Source organism: Saccostrea echinata, unplaced genomic scaffold, assembly GCF_033153115.1.
Source record: "Saccostrea echinata isolate AGI-Se365-2 ecotype Australia unplaced genomic scaffold, CSIRO_AGI_Sech_v1 ptg000025l, whole genome shotgun sequence".
Taxonomy (NCBI): Eukaryota; Metazoa; Mollusca; class Bivalvia; order Ostreida; family Ostreidae; genus Saccostrea; species Saccostrea echinata.
This window is the reverse complement of record NW_026889774.1, coordinates 1753741-1773142: the sequence shown is the minus strand read 5'-3', so window position 1 is coordinate 1773142 and position 19402 is coordinate 1753741. Positions and strand designations below refer to the sequence as shown.

General features: G+C 35.8%; 1 protein-coding gene and 1 pseudogene across 1 annotated transcript; both read right to left on the bottom strand.

Moving 5' to 3' along the window:
• Positions 1-3724: 3724 nt before the first annotated feature.
• Positions 3725-4504, bottom strand: LOC133192415 (serine/arginine repetitive matrix protein 1-like). Its single transcript, XM_061328425.1, has one exon. The coding sequence runs from the start codon at positions 4502-4504 to the stop codon at positions 3725-3727; it is 780 nt and encodes a 259-aa protein (XP_061184409.1).
• Positions 4505-10115: 5611 nt separating this feature from the next.
• LOC133192489 (putative nuclease HARBI1) lies at positions 10116-11149 on the bottom strand (annotated as a pseudogene).
• Between the last annotated feature and the right edge of the window lie 8253 nt (positions 11150-19402).

Genomic DNA, 19402 nt, shown 5'->3' with positions numbered 1-19402 from the left:
TGGATACAGGACAGTTAAAAGAAGTCTTATCCAGAGAATTAAAGAGTTCTTTTGGTGGTGTGTACCCTTTAGATTTATTACCGGATCAATTAAGACCTCAAGAAAAAGCCATTGTGGTGAATACGGATCCTCAAGATAAACCTGGAGAACATTGGGTATGTTTGTATTTGTCCAGTCCAGTCATCGAATATTTTGACTCTTATGGATTTCCTCCCTTACAAAAAGAAATTCAAGATTTTATCCATCGTCATGCTCAACAATGGATTTATAATCCATACCGATATCAAGCTTGGAATACAGATGTATGTGGACAATATTGCGTGTATTATTTACATCAAAGACATAAGAAGAGAAAAACCGCAGATGAGTGGTTATTCCCCTTGGACCATAGTACAGCATTACAAAGAGATCATTATGTAGCTGAATGGTTTAAAGACACTTATCATAAAAGACCTACGGGTCATGGACAAACTTGTCAATGTTTCTATCAAAATGTATTGTAATTGTTGTTGTTCTTGTTATCATTAAAAGAATTGAAAAAATCTATTCTTGTTTTTTTTTTTTTTGATAAAAAATGGGGTTTCCCCATGATACTAAATATAGAAAAAAAAAAAAGGTATAAATACAAGGTGTAAAATGAAAAATCTATCAGTTATTGATGTATCTTAATCATGGGTAACACGTCTAGTCAAGAAAAGAGTAAAATTCAATTTGGAAAGAGAGTTCTGAGAGAGGAAGATGTGGATAAAGGTATACCAATTCAAATACAGGAGGATGGAACTATTGAGATCCTTTCTCATGAAAAATATAATCAATTATGTCCAGAAAAGGATAATGATGGGAGAGATTACATTGAAAGACCCTTGACTACAGAAGAAGAAGAAGAATATACCCATTTATTACCAAAAACAGATTATCCTGAAAGACCTAAAAGAAGCTGTGTCCAAAAAAAAAAAGTATTTTGAGAAAAAAAGATTGACACAGGATTGTGAGAGAAAGAATCATGGTAGAATCTGAATAAATCATTTAAAAATATCTTTGAATTGTTATAAAAAAAAGAAGTGTCACCAAAAAAAAATTTCATTGTTTCAAACATGAGTCTGACAGAAGAATGTATCATGGAAATCAGAACTCAATTGTTGAAAGATATTAAAACTCATTATGAGAACCAACATAAAGAAGATCCAGGCAATCATTATATTGCTAAATTTAAAAAGGAGAGATTTAGAAGAGCTGCTAATTGGATATTTAATTTAACTGGAGGTCACCAGGAAGATATAGATCAAATCATTAGAAGTGATTATCAATATTTGATCTTACAAAAAGAAATGCATCCAGAAACAGGAAAACTTCATCATGTGAGAGGATTCCTTCAAATGAAACACTGGACCCATGAGAGAAACATGTACAAAATCATTCATGGGTTAACCTGTTTTGATATGTCTCACAGCACACCAGAATTAGAAAGAACATTTTATAAGCAAGGTGACAACTATGAAGAATATGGGACTTTAAAACCTGAAATGAGAAACAAAGAATTAATTCCAAGAGATTGTAGATTTACTTGAATAAATAACATGGAGCTTTTGTGTGTGTGTGGTTTTCTTTGCCTAGACTGTGAATCAGTATGACGTCATAATCTAAGGTTTTGTGTATTGACTGACTCAGCAAAAACGTAAACAAAACGTACACAGTAGTATCTCAGTAAAAAAAAAAACGTAGGTCCAACATTTATTTTTTTTGCACACCACCCCCTCTGAGGGTATAAATACAAAGGTGTGTAAAGGATCATGATCAGTTGACCCTTACCATGAGTCAAAGTCAGTTTGGAAAAAAAACAGAGGCTATGGATATAGAGGAGGAGAAACAACAGTTATTAGAAAAAATAGAGACTATGAATATAGATGAGGAAAAACAACAGTTATTAGAAAAAAGATTGATCATGCCTATGGAAGAAGAACATTCCAGTCCTCAAAGAAGAATGGAAGTGAAAACTCTGGAGGAGGATGAAGAACCTTGTAATGTTTACTTGCCAGCAAATGAGAAGATCCATGACCCAAAGAACCCATACAGAAGTTACAGAGTAGCCACTAACTGGACATTTGTTTTAAATCAAGTGAACGAAGAAATAGAAGATATATACATTTTTCTGAGACTTGAAGATGAAATTCAATACTTGATCCTAAAAAAGGAAATTCATCCCTGGACAGGAAAAGTGCATCAAATCAGGGGTTTCATTCAAATGAAAGAACCTGTAGGAGGACTGGATGTGCATAAAGTTAATCTTACAGCAAGATTTGATATGTCCCACAGTACACCAGAATTAGAAAGAATGTTTTACAGGCAAGGTGGCAACTATGAAGAATATGGAATTCTGAAACCTGAGAAGAGAAACAAAGAATTACTGCAGAAATGGGAAACAGCAAAATTGTGCCTGGAGAAATTTTCAATGTAAAAGAGAGAGAGAAATGATTGAGTATATGGAAAATTCAGATTAAAAATTATTTTTAACAGTTTTATAGTTGTTATTAGTTATTTTGTTCAGGTTGTATATATAAAAAGGTGTGACAATGAAAAAAAAAAATTATTCCTAAACATGAGTTTACAGGAGATACCAGGAGATTTATTAAACTTTCCTGTAGAAGCTATTGTACATCAATGTAATTGTTTGACTGTAAAAGCTCATGGATTGAGTCAAAGTATAGCTATGAAATACCCCAGAGCTAATCTCTATGCGACCCGCAGACCTTTAAGGTCTAGAAATTTAGCCCTAGAAGAAGATAGAGGAATTCCAGGCACCCTTCAAGTGTTTTCTTTACAAAAACCTGTAGTCATTTGTCTGTTAGCTCAATGGGATTATGGCACAGGACATTATAATCGCCTACCTTATTATCAAGATACACCAGAAAATAGAGAAAAATGGTTTCAAGCTTGTTTACAAGAATTGGGCACTTTACCTTACCAGACTTATGCCTTTCCTTATAAAATAGGATGTGGTTTAGCAGGAGGAAATTGGACTCATTATAGACAAAATATTGAACAATTTGTACACACTTATCAAAAACAAGTGTACATTCTTCATAAACATTGATTGTGTGTGTGTGTGTTATAAAGATTGTGTTATAAATAAATAAATAAAAAATAAAAAATGTGTTTATGTTATTTTATTTTTAAAAAAAAAAAAGATTCATGTTTTACAAAAAAAAAATAGGATGTGGTTTTACAAAAAAAAAAATAGTGACCTGGTGTTGATAAGTTTTCTATAACCTTGAATGTTCTTAAAAAGGTATCTATTCAAATCATTAAAGTGGCCCTTAAAAGGGCCGTTGATACGTTTCTATAACCTTGAATGTTTTTTTTAGGTATCTTTTCGTATAGGTATCTATTCAAATAAGTGGCCCTTAAAAGGGTCGTTTCTATAACCTTAAATGTTTTTAAAAAGGTATCTTTTCGTATAGGTATCTTTTCAAAATAAGTGGCCCTTAAAAGGGCCGTTGATACGTTTCTATAACCTTGAATGTATTAGAGGTATCTTTTCGAATCATTGGAGTGGCCCTTAAAAGGGCCGTTGGTTGATTTTTTTTATCAAGGGTTTACTCCCTGAGAGGCCTGCCTCTACCTCTGCCTCTGCCTGAGAGGGAAGGTAACTGGTTACCGGTCAACGGCTCCATAAAGTCTGGCCTTCCGGGTCGGGGTAGAGATGACTCTCTTGGAGGAGAGGGTCTCAATCTCGCCCGCGAGCTGCATATCTCGAAAGCCTGCGTCTACACAGGGGGCAACATTGGTTCATCTGTACCAGCACAGCTGAACACTCGAGACAAGCCGGTCGACGGCGACACTGACAGCAGATGTAATTGGACATCCGATCCTCCTCCAAGCAAACTGCACAGGAATCCATCCTGGCTGCTGCGACTTGAATCCCCCATCTAGGAATTGGCCCCGTAGTACTCACACCTGGTGACATCTCCGGGGTCGGGGGTGGTGGTCTAGCCAGTTCCGGGGAAGGTGCCCAGTCATCGTTGACGGGAGGGGGCCAATCCGAATCAACGGATGAAGAAGCCCCCTGTCCAGCCCAATCGTTGTTAACGGGAGGGGTCCAATCCGAATCTACGGAGGAATCCCACTGTCCAGCAGCTGCTCCCGGGGGATGACTGGGTGACCAGGTAGGAGTTGGTGGTCTTCTTGGAGGGGACGGGCTTCTCGGGTGGTCCTCGAGTAGTTCCGGACTACTCAGAGGGGCCGAATACGAAGCAGCAGGTGTTGAATCTGTCCTCCTCCTTCTCCTTGGCTGGTCATCTTCGTTAGTAGAAGACCTATGTCGTCGTCGTCTTCGTCGTCTTCTTCTTTCTTGTCTCCTTCCCCTAATCATGTCACTGGCTAGGCCCAGGGTAGCTATCGGCCAGCGAGCTAACTCCCTGCCGGTGGCTACGTCTCTGACGATCCAAACATTTTCAATCTCTACCCCTGGAAATATGTAAAAGTTTTGGACATCGTCCTCAGCCATACTGATACGGTGTCAGCAGAACTGATACTAACAGAATGACACCGAGCTCTGGCAAGCTGCCGTATTTATGCGCACATCACGAGCGTAAAAGAGAGCACCCTAAACCGAGAGCCAAAAAAATCATGGCGACGTCAAATTGTGTTATTTTGTGCTTCATAATCTATACTTTGGAGTGAATAACTTATTATGGGATTAGAAATACTTTCAAACATCTTAACCCTAAGACGAAGGTAAGTTTCAAGCATGATTTCATAGTATTTTTGATGCATGACATTTATCTGTCGTCTAGAAAAGAAGCATTGATGTTGAACCGAAGGGCTAAAATCGGGTCACCTGAATACATAAAATAAGTATTTTAACCTTTTTTAAAGTGTGATACAAGGAAAACTTAATCTATACAATGAGATTAAACCTAGAGAAAAGTGTTGATACTGTTTTTAAATCAAAGGAATGGTTTCAAGTGTAAAAATATAGCCAGAGTCGGTTTAGGTATAGACACAAGAAGGCGAAGGTCGGCCATTTTTTGTAGAAAATCACTGTAATGACTTGTATAGAGAATATAGGATTTTTTTAAATCATGACCTTTTCTGACTGGAATTTTTAAATAAATCAAATCAGTTTAGTTGAAAAACAATCTGAATCCACTTTATTTCCAGTGGGAAGGTCTAGATGTTTTATAAATATTGATAAAACACAGCGTCTTATTACAAGGCACAGCATTCTATACACATAAGCATGATTTTTTTTATGAATCCTGAAAGATTTTGAGATAAAACAGATTAGTTTTAAAATCAATTTGTATCTACTTTAATGGAAATGGGAATAGATTTGTTTTTTCTGACTAAACAAAAAAAAAAAAATCTCAGCGTCTAAAAAATCTCAGCGTCTAAACCAGGGCACAAGATGGCGTCCTATTTGTATAGAAATCATAACAAAAGACTTATTGTGGTTGACATCCTTTTATTTTTTATTTAATAATTGTTCAAATTGTCGAATTCTCCTCTGAAATCGTAATCGATCGGCTACTATAGCCATCCATGGACTTTTTCGATCTTCGGGTGGTAAATGATAAATTTCATTCAGGCTGGTATCAAAAGTTACACATTTCTTAACATGTCTGAAATTTCTACATATTTCATCCCGTATTGGATGCATATTTTCTCTACCGCTTCTATTTCCTTCCAGAGTAGACATACTTTGCTCCCTTCGGGATGACATAGGAAACTGTAAGGTTTTCCTAAATAGTCGCTCATTTTCATCCCGTACATTTTTTCCGGTAGAGTCTTTTTGATCCGTTGACAAAGGAAATGTATAATGGCTAGTCTCCCCAGTGTCGGATGATGTAATAAAGCCAGGCATTGTAACCACAAGTCCTGAGTATTTTCTATGATGGTCGTCGCTCTCTGGAACACTGGTTCCGCCTCCGGGGGTAAAGCTGCTGGATTTTTCTCGATACATCGCATTAAAAAATCATACCCTTCCAACACTAAAGAGTGAGTGTGTTTATGTGTTGACATGATAATCAATTGTGAAGAAATGACCAGAAATGTTTTCTTATTTATACCCCTGTTATCTATACAAGACGTACACAGAACGTACAATGTACTGACTCAGCAATGTACTGACTCAGCAAAACGTAGGTAAAACGAGAGAGGGGTGCTAAGCGCGAGGGTCTAAAACGTAAGTCAAACCTATTTTTGCACACGAAATTCAAAAGGGTATATAAACCAGAACTGGAAATTTAGGATCATTCTTACTGGGCACTTGGTACTAGACAGACGTAGAAATATGGCACAGGCAATGATGAATTCCGTGGAAAATCGTAATTATATTCCAGCTACCAATGAAGGGTTAGGATATGCTCTACCGACAATGCCTGACACGCAGGATCCCATCGGATTTGATCTGGGACTTTACAATATGCCTGAACCCATGACAAAGGAAGATATGGGCATCTTAACCACCACTTTGGATGGCATTGTTAACATGCTGACTCAACTGAAAGAGTACAACACCAGTGAATTTTGTTTGATTCGTGGGAAATTGTCCAGATTAGAAGTTAAAGTCGCTAGAATGGAAGAAAAAATGAGAGGATACGAGAAAAATGAAAACACAGGAGCTGCCAAGAAAAATGAAGATACAAGAGCTGCCAAGAAAAGTAAACAGACAGACCCATGTTTCATATGTAAAGAATTAGGACATTGGGCTCCGGACTGTCCCAGAAAAAAACAGAACTTATGCTACACGTGTGGAAATTTTGGACATTGGGCCCATCAGTGTACAGATGACAGTATGGAATTACTCAAAGAAGTGGAAAAACTGGAGAAAAAGGCACAAGAAAATAAGACCACCCAACATAAGACCAGTCAACAGGATCAAAAGCAGATTAACAACAAGAGGAAACTTCCTACTACCCAGACGGAGAAGACCCTGAAACTCCAGAAGAAAAAGTAAATATTATGTACACATTACTTTGAATAAATCATCTTACACACTTTTTTGACTGTGTTATTGTTTTTTCCGTTTTCAGAAAATAGAGCTCTGTGTGAATGACACACATGACGTCACAATGGTATACTTGAATCGATGCCAAGATTGTGTATTGCCTAGGCCTGACTCAGCACAAAACGTAGATCAAACGTAGACCCCCCTTTTTTTTTTTACTTGGGTTTTTCCAGGGTGTATACTAGATTGAACCGGTCATCTGGGGCCCAAAAAAAGTGTACTCAGTTGACCCGCCTATCCAGGATCTGGGGGGACAAAAAGTGCACTCAGTTGACCCGCCCATCCAGGCTTCTTATACTACTGGGGTTAAATCACGCAGCCTTATGATATGAAGTGTTCATTTCTAAAAGTTTCAAAGTTTAAATGAAAAAATTAAAAGTTTAAACTGTACTTTACATTAATAAAACAAGATGTTTTATCCCCATTAAAAAAACTTAACGGGGCTATAATGATGTTTTATCACTATAAGAGCAAGAATACATGTACGTACATTCTTTGATTTGTTTTATCGCATTTGATAAAAAATAAGTTTCCGCAGTTGTAATTATTTTAAAAAATCAAGATCATTTTCTTAGCTGCATGGTGTAAGAAAGAGAAACATAAATTAAAAAAAATGTATAGCAGCCATAATTGTAATCCTCTTTGAATTTACTCTGGGAAAATAATGTGCAAAAATAAAAAAATGTCTTTTTTTTTCTTTAGAAGTTATGAGAAAGGTTAACGTTTTGGAACCCTACCCAAATAAATTTGCGTGAAAAAAAGGAAGATTGATAAGAAAATTTAATCTCGTAAATATCTTTGATTTTCTATGAATAAAGTTTCAAACTTCTTCTCATAAAAATATAGGGATGATTACATTTCTGAAAAAATAACACAGAGCTAAATCAATATGCCTATGACCTTCGATATCAGGGGCACAAAAAGTGATTAGCTCAAGATCTTTACCAATGTCTTTTGTGGTTTGTTGATGTCAACAAAGTCTTTAACAAGATGAAGCTTTTTACATTAAAAAAATTTGATTGCTTAAAAAAGAGGTGTTTGGTATACCAAGAACACAAGTTTATACACGGTAGTATCGTCTTTACCCTTTCTAGTTACATGTAAAAAAAAAATTACCAATAGAAAAAACTAAATGTTGCATAATGAAAAAACCTTCTCAGTCTAATTTACATAATGTTTTTTATATTAATGCAATAAGTATTTTGATACCCAATTACCCATTAAATTGCTTATTTCTTTCCATAATCCTCTCATCACTAGAACACCATATCATATCCTTCAATGAATAAAAAGTCTGTAAAACAGTTTGTCGTGCGTTGCCACCTTTTATGACGTTTAATAATTTGCTTGAAATTCTCAAAAGTATTACTAACAATGGCATATACTTTTACAGTCTAATTTACATAATGTTTTTTTCCTGAGTATGTCTGGCAATATTAGCACATTTGAGGTTGCGTGTGCAAAAACTATTATAGAACTGTACAAAATAGTATTGTAACACATTGTGTTAGAACGAAGTACATGTACCATGCGAGATTCGTATAAGTGTATTTATAGTGGCGAGTTTTGAAGGGGTTACGGGGCTGTAACTCAGTCTTTAATTTTACTAGTAGCCTATAGGAAAAATTTCCCTTCTGGCCATGTGCGTCTTTCCTATTAACAAATGAATGGCCACTTGCACACAGTTAGATTAGGTAACCTGGGTTTAATGACTGATCTAAGGATCAGGTAACTTGACTTAACCCCAACTTGTTATACTCTGGTGAGCTGTTGTTGGGTTGCTGACCTGTCACTCAGGCATTTCTTACATGAGTGTAGGTTAAACCAGGATTCTTTTTGAATATGGCATCAAAGAAGGCACCAAATTTTACAGAATTGGAAAAGGCTGTACTTTTTGAATTAGAGAGTGAAAAAAAATCTATCATTGAAAGTAGAAAAGAAAAAAGAAAGAAAAAAAAGGAATGGGAAAATATTGAGATTGCATACCAGAAGTATAACGCAATTAAAATCTTTGTGGAAAAATTTGAAAGCGCGTGCAAAGGCTGATTTTGCAAAAGAACGAAGAGACAGAAAAAAGACTGGTGGAGGAGTAATGGAGAAAAATATAGATAAATTTTCGGGCGCAATCAATGAAATGATTCCTCAACAAATAAACAGTCTGGATAACGCATTTGATGATGATGATGCAAGTTTCCACGGAGATGAAGCAGAAAAAGAACAGGAGAAGGACGTTGATGATGATACTCAGGTAATTTTCAGAATGTGTGGGAAAAAAAACCCACAAATAATAATCATTATTTTTCTGTACTTTGTGTGTGCATAATTTAAAATTTGTACACTTTTCACATGGATAATAAAATGTCACACTGATTTCTAGTTCTGATTTTGTATTTAAAGAAAACGCTTTTTAAAAAATTTTATAATATTATTGTATTTTATTTCATTTTTGGAACAAGTACTACAAAATATTGATGAATCAAACATAGACAAGGAATAGTCATAATCACCCTGTTTATCCAAGTCAACCTCCAGCACCGCCACTGCTGAAAAAAGGGAAAACGAACTGGAGGATATCAAGACAAAGTAAAATCAGCACTTCTTGAAATGGCTGAAGAGGAACATATACAAAAAATGAAAAATTTGAAACTAAAGGAAAGCATTCTTATATTGAAGAAACAGAAACTTGAAATGAAATGATGCAACGCGGATCAAATAATAATGCAATTGCCTCAGAGACCAATGATTTGATCAATAATTTTGCTGGTGTTTGGCAACCATTTGTATAAAAATTGTAATAAATTTAGCTTTGTCCAATATATTTCTCAATATTGTCTAATTATCTTTTTAATGTGTCTGGAAATTGATATAATTTACTGTGGAATCATTTTAATTTGTGGGGGTCAATGTTCATGGGTAGGCAAAATTTTGTTGGTGTTTGGGGACGTTATTTCATGGGTACAGAAAATTCAATGAATAAATATGCTGACAAGATAATTGTTCGTAGGGATGTAAATTCCTTGATAAGGGTGACCAATAAAATCCACGAGCATTGGTCCCCCACGATCATTGATAATTCCACAGTATTTTAATTAATATACATACATTATTACTGAAAATGTCGTATGAGGATAGACCTCAGAGCTTGTCCTCCCTGATTTTGGTTTGGCAAAATAGGGACTGGAACATCATCTCCATCGTCATCATTTGCGTCAGGAACAGGGACAGCAGCTTTCCTTCCAATGTTATACAACGCAGAGCATGCTGTAATAACCAGTAAATTTGTGGATAACTTAAGTCGGAGCTTCTGTCGTAGACATGGAAATCTTCTTTTCCATATTCCAAATAGATTTTCTATTTTCACTCGACTATTACAAAGTGCAAAATTGAAACGCCTCTCCTCCCTGTTTGTACAAGTGAGTACTGGAGTAATCAAGTAGGGTCTGAGTGGGTATTCGTTATCCCCTATCAGAATTACCTGAATTTCTTTTCGTTCCAGCCGTGCACAAATGTTGCTATTTTGAAATATTCTACTATCGTGGGTACTCTCAGGCCATCTAGCAACCATATTGGTAAGCATCAACTCATGGTCACATATGGCTTGAACATTAATTGAAAAATAACCTTTCCTGTTCCGAAATAATTCGGAACTTTCACCTCCTGGTGATTGAATTGGAATGTGAGTACAGTCTATAGAACCTATGATACCAGGAATTCCACTCTGCTGCATAAAATTTCTCTGTGTTTCTAAAAGCTTATTCCCGGTTGGAAATGAAACATAATTTTTATATAGGGATGCAAGTGCTCTTGATACTCTCGTAACGATTCGTGAAACAGTACTCTCCTGTACACCAGACAAATCTCCTGAAACTCTCAAAAAACTCCCCGTTCCATAAAATCTTAACGCAGGCAATAATTGATTGAGAGGAGAAATAGCAGACAGTTTCTTTTGTTTTGGTTCCAGTGTTTCTGTAATTTCTTGTAATATGGACATTACACATTCTTTACTCAATTTGAATCTGTCAATGAATTCTTCTTCAGAATAAAATAAAAATGGGTTCTGTCTATCTCTTATTACCTTTTCTCTTCTTATGAGCTTTCCACATAATTCACCATATCAATTCTTTCAAAATATTCATCCATTCTATGCCAAACCTTAGTTTAAACCTCCCTACAACTAGGTTTAGAACTAGGATAATATTATACTGAGCTGATCTCACCTGAGTGTTACTGGTGTGCAAGTGACTCAACAAATTTGAGTTAAAGCTGAACACGACTCGTAAATAGGCATACGCCATTTTCGATATTATATCTACGATACATCAACACCATGGTATACTCTTCGCATTCGTTACACCTGACTGCTTTATTGTCACGGGTATCGGCGTGGAATGGCGACCCGTGTTCGTTCTGGTTATCTTGCATTACCTTTGTTTACATTTTATTGTAGTTACGTGTATCTGTGTTTGTTTGTATACTGCACTGACCTGTACAACTATAATTGTAAGTTTCGTTGGTATCTTACTTTCCTGCATTAGACGAGGTATTACAGTTATTGTTGTCGCTACCGAGTGCTGTATAGCATACGTCCGTCTACACCGGTGTCGACTGATTATACTGAACAGTGTCCAAATCAGGCCCTTTATATAGGGGTCCTCAGATATAGCGAGAATCCGAACAAAAATGGCGGACACATTGCTTTTACGAATCATGTTCAGCTTTAAGCCTGGATTACACTGATCCAGGTTTAACCCTGACGTATGCAAGTGGCCATAAGCGTTCTTGCTGTCTGATACAAGGTTTAAAAATTTAAAAGGGTTTTAGGATAAAAGTGAAAAGAAATCTTCTTTTCCTTTCACTGAAAATCCTCTTACAGTATAAGGATTTTATTTACATAATATATATGTGCATTGTAATGCACATTGTTTCAAATTCATTACGATTTACAAAGTTTATCTCTATAATGTTACATGGCTTGAGGAGGGCGGTATACGCGACAAAGACAACCTTGTAACAATTTTAAGCACACATTTTGCATGGCTCTCTCTCTCTTTTATTATGGAATGGCTCTACTGCTTAATGGAATGAGTGTAATTTTCCCAGAAGCATGGCCAAGGCCTGTTATAAGGTGAACATTTACTCAAATTACACTGATGGGTCAACGGTAAATCATTTAACACTATCCATTCAAAAGCGTTAAGTGTAAATCTATGGTTAGTAGAGAAGTAAAGGTTATATGTAGGTTTTATTAACAGTACGCATTTGAATAGAGCACCCAATGAAAATTCAATATGACATACCGGGCAATTCGTAGAACAACGAACGAGTCATGATGCAAATGCATTTTGGTTAACATTCAATGCAACGACACGATATCTGAACAGGACAAAAATTATAAATATAAATAATTTAAGCAAACTGAATGTACACAAGGGAAAGGGATAGTGAATGTCAAACCCTTATTACATACTTGGTCAAACAAAGAATATCAATAGACCTCCTCTCAGGTTTGTCACAACGTTTTTTTCTTTTTTTTTTTGAAGGGGGGGGGGGTACTGATATTTGGAAAAAACAAGAAGTTAGAAAATAGCTAGAAAAAAAAACATTAAGAAAATATGGTACTAATACTCCTCCATACTTTCTCATTATCAAAATTTGACAAACATCTAGACTTTACATTAATTTTGTAGACTTGTGAATTGTCTATCTGCAATAGAGATAGCAGAAAACATGAAAAGGGATGAAAGGATAACTTACAACACATGTAAGTTTAATGTATTGTTTACTACAAGAAGACGAAGTGTACGAGTATGATATCAAGCGGGGCAAAATTACTGTAAATTCTGAAGATGTATGTTCGGAACAACATGCTAAAATTGTCGTCCACGTTGCGCAGTGGTTAGAGCGTTTGCTCTAGAGTCGCGGAGTAAGGAGTTGATTCTTACGTCGCGGGTTCGAATTCCACTGTGGGACATGGAGACCGGTCCTTCGGATAAACTGTATAAACCGAGGTCCCATGTCGCAGTTATTGCTGGCACGAAAAAGATCTCTCACTGCTCAATGGCCCTAAGTGCCGAGTATGGGTCAAAATTTGCAGATCTCCAACGGCAAGTGGTGGTGTCTCCATATGAGTGAAATATTCTCGAGAGGGACGTTAAAACAACAAACAAACAATGTCTCCATATGAGTGAAATATTCTCGAGAGGGACGTTAAAACAACAAACAAACAAACAAAACATGCTAAAATTAATCGGAATTACCTACCTGCACGTATAGACTATGAACCTGCTACGACTGCAAGTTCGGATTTACAAACATGCAAATCTGGATATTTGAACACGATTATCCTCCATACTTTAGCACCCTTTTCTCGTGACGGCGTGGGAGTGATATTTCAATGGGGGTCATTTTTTAACCTGTGTGGAGTCGTAGAACAACCGGCCTGGAAGGGTTTTCTACGGTCAAAAATGACCCTACTTGCCACAGAATATTGACTGGGGGTCACTTTTCCATCTAGAAATTTGACCCCCGGTCAATATTCAACGGGGGTCACTTTTCGTCGCTACACCGGCAGCATTCCGTTTCCCTCTGTTTATCTCTGTAGCCTATATGCGTGCACTAGGATATTTTTATCTACCAAAACGTATGAATTACATGTACTGTTTAATTCGACAGAAGACATTAAGACTCTCGGATAGTTATGCAAATAGTGAAATTTGCGCACAGTATAAGTATATTTGTACCTTATTGTCCAGAAGTTATAACAAAAAAGGTTGGACACAAGTTTTTACAATGTTCAACAAAGAACAGACGTTCTCCTGTGTAAAAATTCCAAAACTGAAGTCAGATGGAATCAAATGTCATTAAGATTACTTGCTTCCATAAAAGCATGCAAATTATATATCGAGAGAAATGCAGTTTGATATAGTAAGAACAAGAGGCCAGTGGGTCACATAGCTCACCTGAACATATGGCTATAAAAAAGCAGAAATCGGTTTAAATATATGAGTGGTCACACTCTACCCCCAGGTGTTCATGATTTGAACAAACTTGAATCTACTCAAAATGAGGATGCTTCCATACTTATATGACTAATCATGGTCTTTCCTGTTCTTAAGAAGATAATATTTTAAAGATTTTTATATATTCCTACATGTATGTAAAGGCTTGATCTTCGATTGTGACCCCACCTTTTTTTTTAAATGCACTAATTATTTTTTTCCATATAAAAATACGTCGAATAAACCTGATACTACTCCCTGGGGTTATGATTTAACCTAAGTTGAATTTATTCTACCTGAGAATGCTTTCATATTAGTATGACTAATCATGGCTTCGATGTTTATCAGATTTTTTCCTAAATATTGCTATATAAAATTTTGATCTCCTATTGTAAACCCTGCCTAACCCCCGGGGGAGGGGTGGGGGTCATGATTCGAACAAATTTGAATCTAAACTATTTGAGGATGCTTACATATTCATATGACTAACCATGGTGAAGATTTTTAACAGATTTTCCTTTTTATGTAAAACTTTCATAGCCCATATTCTGATAACGCCCTACCCCCAGGGGTCATGATTTAAATAAACTTTAATCTACAACGTGTAATGAAGCTTTCACATACTTTTCATCTTCTCTGACCCAGTGGTTCATTACAAGAAGTATTTTAAAGGATGCATATCGTTAAATTTTTACTAATTTTAATTTTCTCACCTTGAAACCCTGGAAAGAGGAAGTGACTCTTCATTTGAACAAATTTGAATTCCCCTTTACTAAAGGATGCTTTGTTGCAAGTTTGGTTGAAATTGACCTTTTGTTTCTCGAGAAGAATTCAAAAATGTAAAAGCTTTACAGATGACACCCGAGAGATGACAGGTTTCATAAGTTATTTAGGAAAGACTTTTTCATAATAAATACACAATTCATTCTATTGTGGGAAAAGGTATAAAAAAATTACAGAAATACTAATAGACTGATGGGAAATAACTCGTCGGAAAAATCCTGGAATCTTTAACAGATGCAATAATAATCAGGAAAAAATCCAAGAATTATTAATAGTTACTTCAAATATCGATGTTTCCCATTTGTTTACAAAATGGAAAGTATATTTTTAAGTCCCAGATCAACTGAAAATTGACATTTTTCATTATTTCCAGTCAAAGTAGAAATGTACACAGTAGACATCACTTCTCATTCTTCATTTGTCAACTATTTAATTCAGAGAAGTATCCATGTGAGTTTCACTTATTTCTTTTAATAGTATTAAATTTTTATTTTTTGGATGTCGTCGATCGAAGAGTTAAACGATGAAAATCATCAAATTACATTGATACACTGACTGATCTCCTAAAACAAGTGAATCTCGCAAATATGCAATGAAAAAAGAAATGTTGTGTAAAGATCGTGTAATTATCGGTCGCAGGAGCGGCCGATCTACTAAAGTGAGACGTCATTTTTTATAAGTTCGGTGAAATAAATCGTTAAGAACAAAATAAAAGAACCTTTGTTTCCCCTAATGCAACCGACCCAATTAAATTGCGCCGACTGAAAAAGAAATTTTAAATAAGATCATTCAAATATTTTTTTTTAAAAGTCTCTATCAACTTTGATAAAACACAACTTAATCAAAATCCGTTTTTAGCAGAACGGCCGACATTGTTCGAGATCTACTGTGATTGTCAAGCGTTTGATGGAAACAAAATGGCACCCACAAAATGTGGTCATGGATGGATAGTTTGTGTTATAAAACAGCGGCAACCTTATGTGCTTTTAGCTTATTAGAATCCTAACTCTTGAAACATTTCGTTATTTAAATATACCACGACTAATTAAGAGTGTTTCGGTGATATTTACAAACATTTCTTCTAAAATTAAGGTAAATAACATGTAGTACATTGTAAGGCATTAGCAAACGAGGGGCCCACCTCAACCAATTTCACTGCATTTTATTTAATTTGAGCTTTGATCTCATAAACATTTTATCTATGTTCCTATGTTAACTATTTGGGACCATGGGAGTTTTTGTGGTTATTTCTTCATATTTCATTTCAATGAATATACTAGTAATTCAGACGTCCTTTCTTCATGCCTTTTGTTCAGGGGTTAAACTTCGTGACTATGACATTGTGTATGGCATTTTTAGGCCACCTGAGTCACTCAGGTGACCTATTGCTATCTGTTTTTGTCTGTCGTCGTTCGTCGTACGTCGTTCGTCGTCAATCGGTCGTAAACTTTTGAACATTTTTAGCGTCTTCTCTGGAACCACTGAACCAATTTCAACCAATTTTGGCATATAGCATCTATGGGTGAAGGGGAGTAAAAATTGTGAAATTTATGGCCCCTGCCCCCCTGGGGCCTGAGGGGTGGGGCTAAAACCATCAAAATTAATGCAATCTTTAAAAATCTTCTTCTTTACTCCTGGACATCAAGCAGTCAAACTGTTGGCATGATTGTAATAAGCATTGAGCCCTCTACCAAAATTGTGAAATTCATGGCCCCAGGGTCAGGGGTTCTGGTGCTAGGGCGGGGCTCTAATGATTATATAGTGAAAATGCATTAATTCTTTAAAAATCTTCTCCTCTGCTCCTGGGTATTAAGCCGATGAATTAAGTACATAGTTATGATGAGCAAGAGTGCCTCTTCCAAAATTGTGAATTTCATGGCCACTGGGTCAGGGGTTCTGGTGTTAGGGCGGGGCTCTAATGAATATATAGTGAAAATGCATTAATTCTTTGAAATCTTCTCCTCTGCTCCTGGGTATTAAGCCAATGAATTAAGTACATAGTTATGATGAGCAAGAGTGCCTCTTCCAAAATTGTGAAATTCATGGCCCCAGGATCAGGGGTTCTGGTGTTAGGGCGGGGCTCTATAGATTATGTAGTGAAAATGCATTAATTTTTTGAAAATCTTCTTCTCTGCTCCTGGGTATTAAATAAAGGAACTAAGTACATAGTTATGATGAGCAAGAGTGCCTCTTCCAAAATTGTGAAATTCATGGCCCCAGAGTCAGGGGTTCTGGTGTTAGGGTGGGGCTCTATAGATTATATAGTGAAAATGCATTAATTCTTTGAAAATCTTCTTCTCTGCTCCTGGGTATTAAATAAAGGAACTAAGTACATAGTTATGATGAGCAAGAGTGCCTCTTCCAAAATTGTGAAATTCATGGCCCCAGGGTCAGGGTTTCAGGTGTTAGGGCGGGGCTCTATTGATTATATAGTGAAAATGGATTGATTCTTTGAAAATCTTCTTCTCTGCTGCTGGAGACTATTTAAACAAACTAAGTGCATGGTTATGATGCATAAGGATGCCTTTTCAAAAACTGTGAAATTCATGGCCCCAGGGTCAGGGGTTCTGGTGTTAGGGTGGGGCTCTATTGATTATATAGTGAAAATGCATTAATTCTTTGAAAATCTTCTTCTCTGCTACTGGAGATTATTTAAACAAACTAAGTGCATGATTATGATAGACAAGGATGCCTCTTCCAAAATTTTTAAATATATGGTCTCAGTTTTTGGGGGTTCTTGAGGAGGGGGGGGGGAGCTCTATTGATTATATAGTGAAAAAGCATTAATTCTATTAATTAATCATTAATTAATCCTGTCTGCTCCTTAGTGTTGAGCTGATAATAAATTGCTTAGCTATGATGAAAATGGGAGCTTTGAACAGAATTTTTAAATCTTGTGGTCCTAGGGTCAGGGGTTCTGGCATAACGCGTGGGGGGGGGGGGGGCTTTTGATAATTTAGTGGAAAAGTGTTAATTCTTTGAAGTCCATAGTTATGATGATGAGGGTAACTCTTTCAAATTTGTAAATTTCTTGACCCTTGGTCTTGGGTTGTGGTGTTAGGGTAAGGCTCTGTTGAATCTGTAGTGAAAATGCATTGTACCTGTGAAATTCTTCTCTGCTTCTGGGCATATCGGAAGCAAACTGAGTAAAAGTTTAAATGATATGAATAAGTGTATTTCTACCAGATTTTTAAACATCTGGACCATTCGTCTAAGCATTCTGGTCCTGGGCAGGGCTCTATTAATTTGTATTCTACTGAGAGAAGTTATTCCCCTTTTCCATTCACCTTTGATAATTAATCACTGTAAATAATGTATTTGAAAGGTTAATAGAATAAGATAATTATGCAAGAATGTTTATCGTATAATTAAAAAAGTATTTTCTTAGTTTTAATAATCAGGTAGACCTGTAAGTAATAGATAAATAAAAATGAGACAAAAATAACTTATCTTATTAAAAGTTCTTCAAAGACCATAAGAGAGGTCAATGCTAGAGGTCTTAATATGGGTTTAAAAATAGTACAGAAGCACTAATAGTTTGTCAATAGTCTGCATGGTGATAGTGTTAATTGGGGGACAGATTAGAACTTAATTTATGAGTTGATACTGAATACTAGACTTATTATTTTGTTGATCCTGATCTTCCTACTTCTCTTGCTTTAGGGCACATTGCTTCATCTATCAGTGTATTTAACTTCGAAATTGTTGTATTATACTCAGGTGACCGTTAAGGCCCTTGGGCCTCTTGTTTTTAAATAGTCTGGTATCGACTTCAAGGTAACATTTCAATTTTAGATTTAAATAAAAAAGTTTTGTATACTGTAAAAATTGGATAGCCATAAAAGTCTGGATTGCTAAAAATATTTTTATTGCATTTGATGAAAAAATATTCTAGTAACTGGTAAATAAATAAGATTTATGATCAACTTTCCCCCATTTTTCAACCAAATACATGTATAAATAAATATATATATATTTTTTTTTTACAACAAGAAAATGATGTGTAGGCAACATATGGAATATATGCGCCATTGGGAAAGCAGACACGATTTTTCTTTATCACTACTACGATGTCTTTCAAGATTTCCTTAGTACACTAAAAAGGCATACATAAACTAAGTAATCTTAATACGTACTCCTTTAGGCTGTACGATTTTTTTATTCATTTCCTAAAGGTGTATAGAGGGTCCATTGTTTTGTTAAAATAATTAATTTTTTATCATTATTAAATACTTCTACATCTTTTTTTCTCTATAGCCATTTAATCATGTATTGGAACTTGTGTATTGATTGGTTATGTATCTTGCGAGTCCCGAGCGGTTTCCTTATAAATAATTATCGAATATATATTTATTCTGCCCATGCTTCGCAAGATTGACACTGAATGTTGATAATCGAACATTTATCTACTGTTGTAGTAAAATAAACAATATAGCCATAGGGCCCTGGGCACGTCTCCCCCCCCCCCCCCCCATTTCCCTTATATTTTTTACCGATAAACCCGTTGAACCCTTTGAAACCAGTATTACTAATTATTATTAATCGCTAGTCACTTGCTTTATTGCACACTTAAAAACCCGTATTAGTCGCTGGTCACTTTCTAATACCTTGT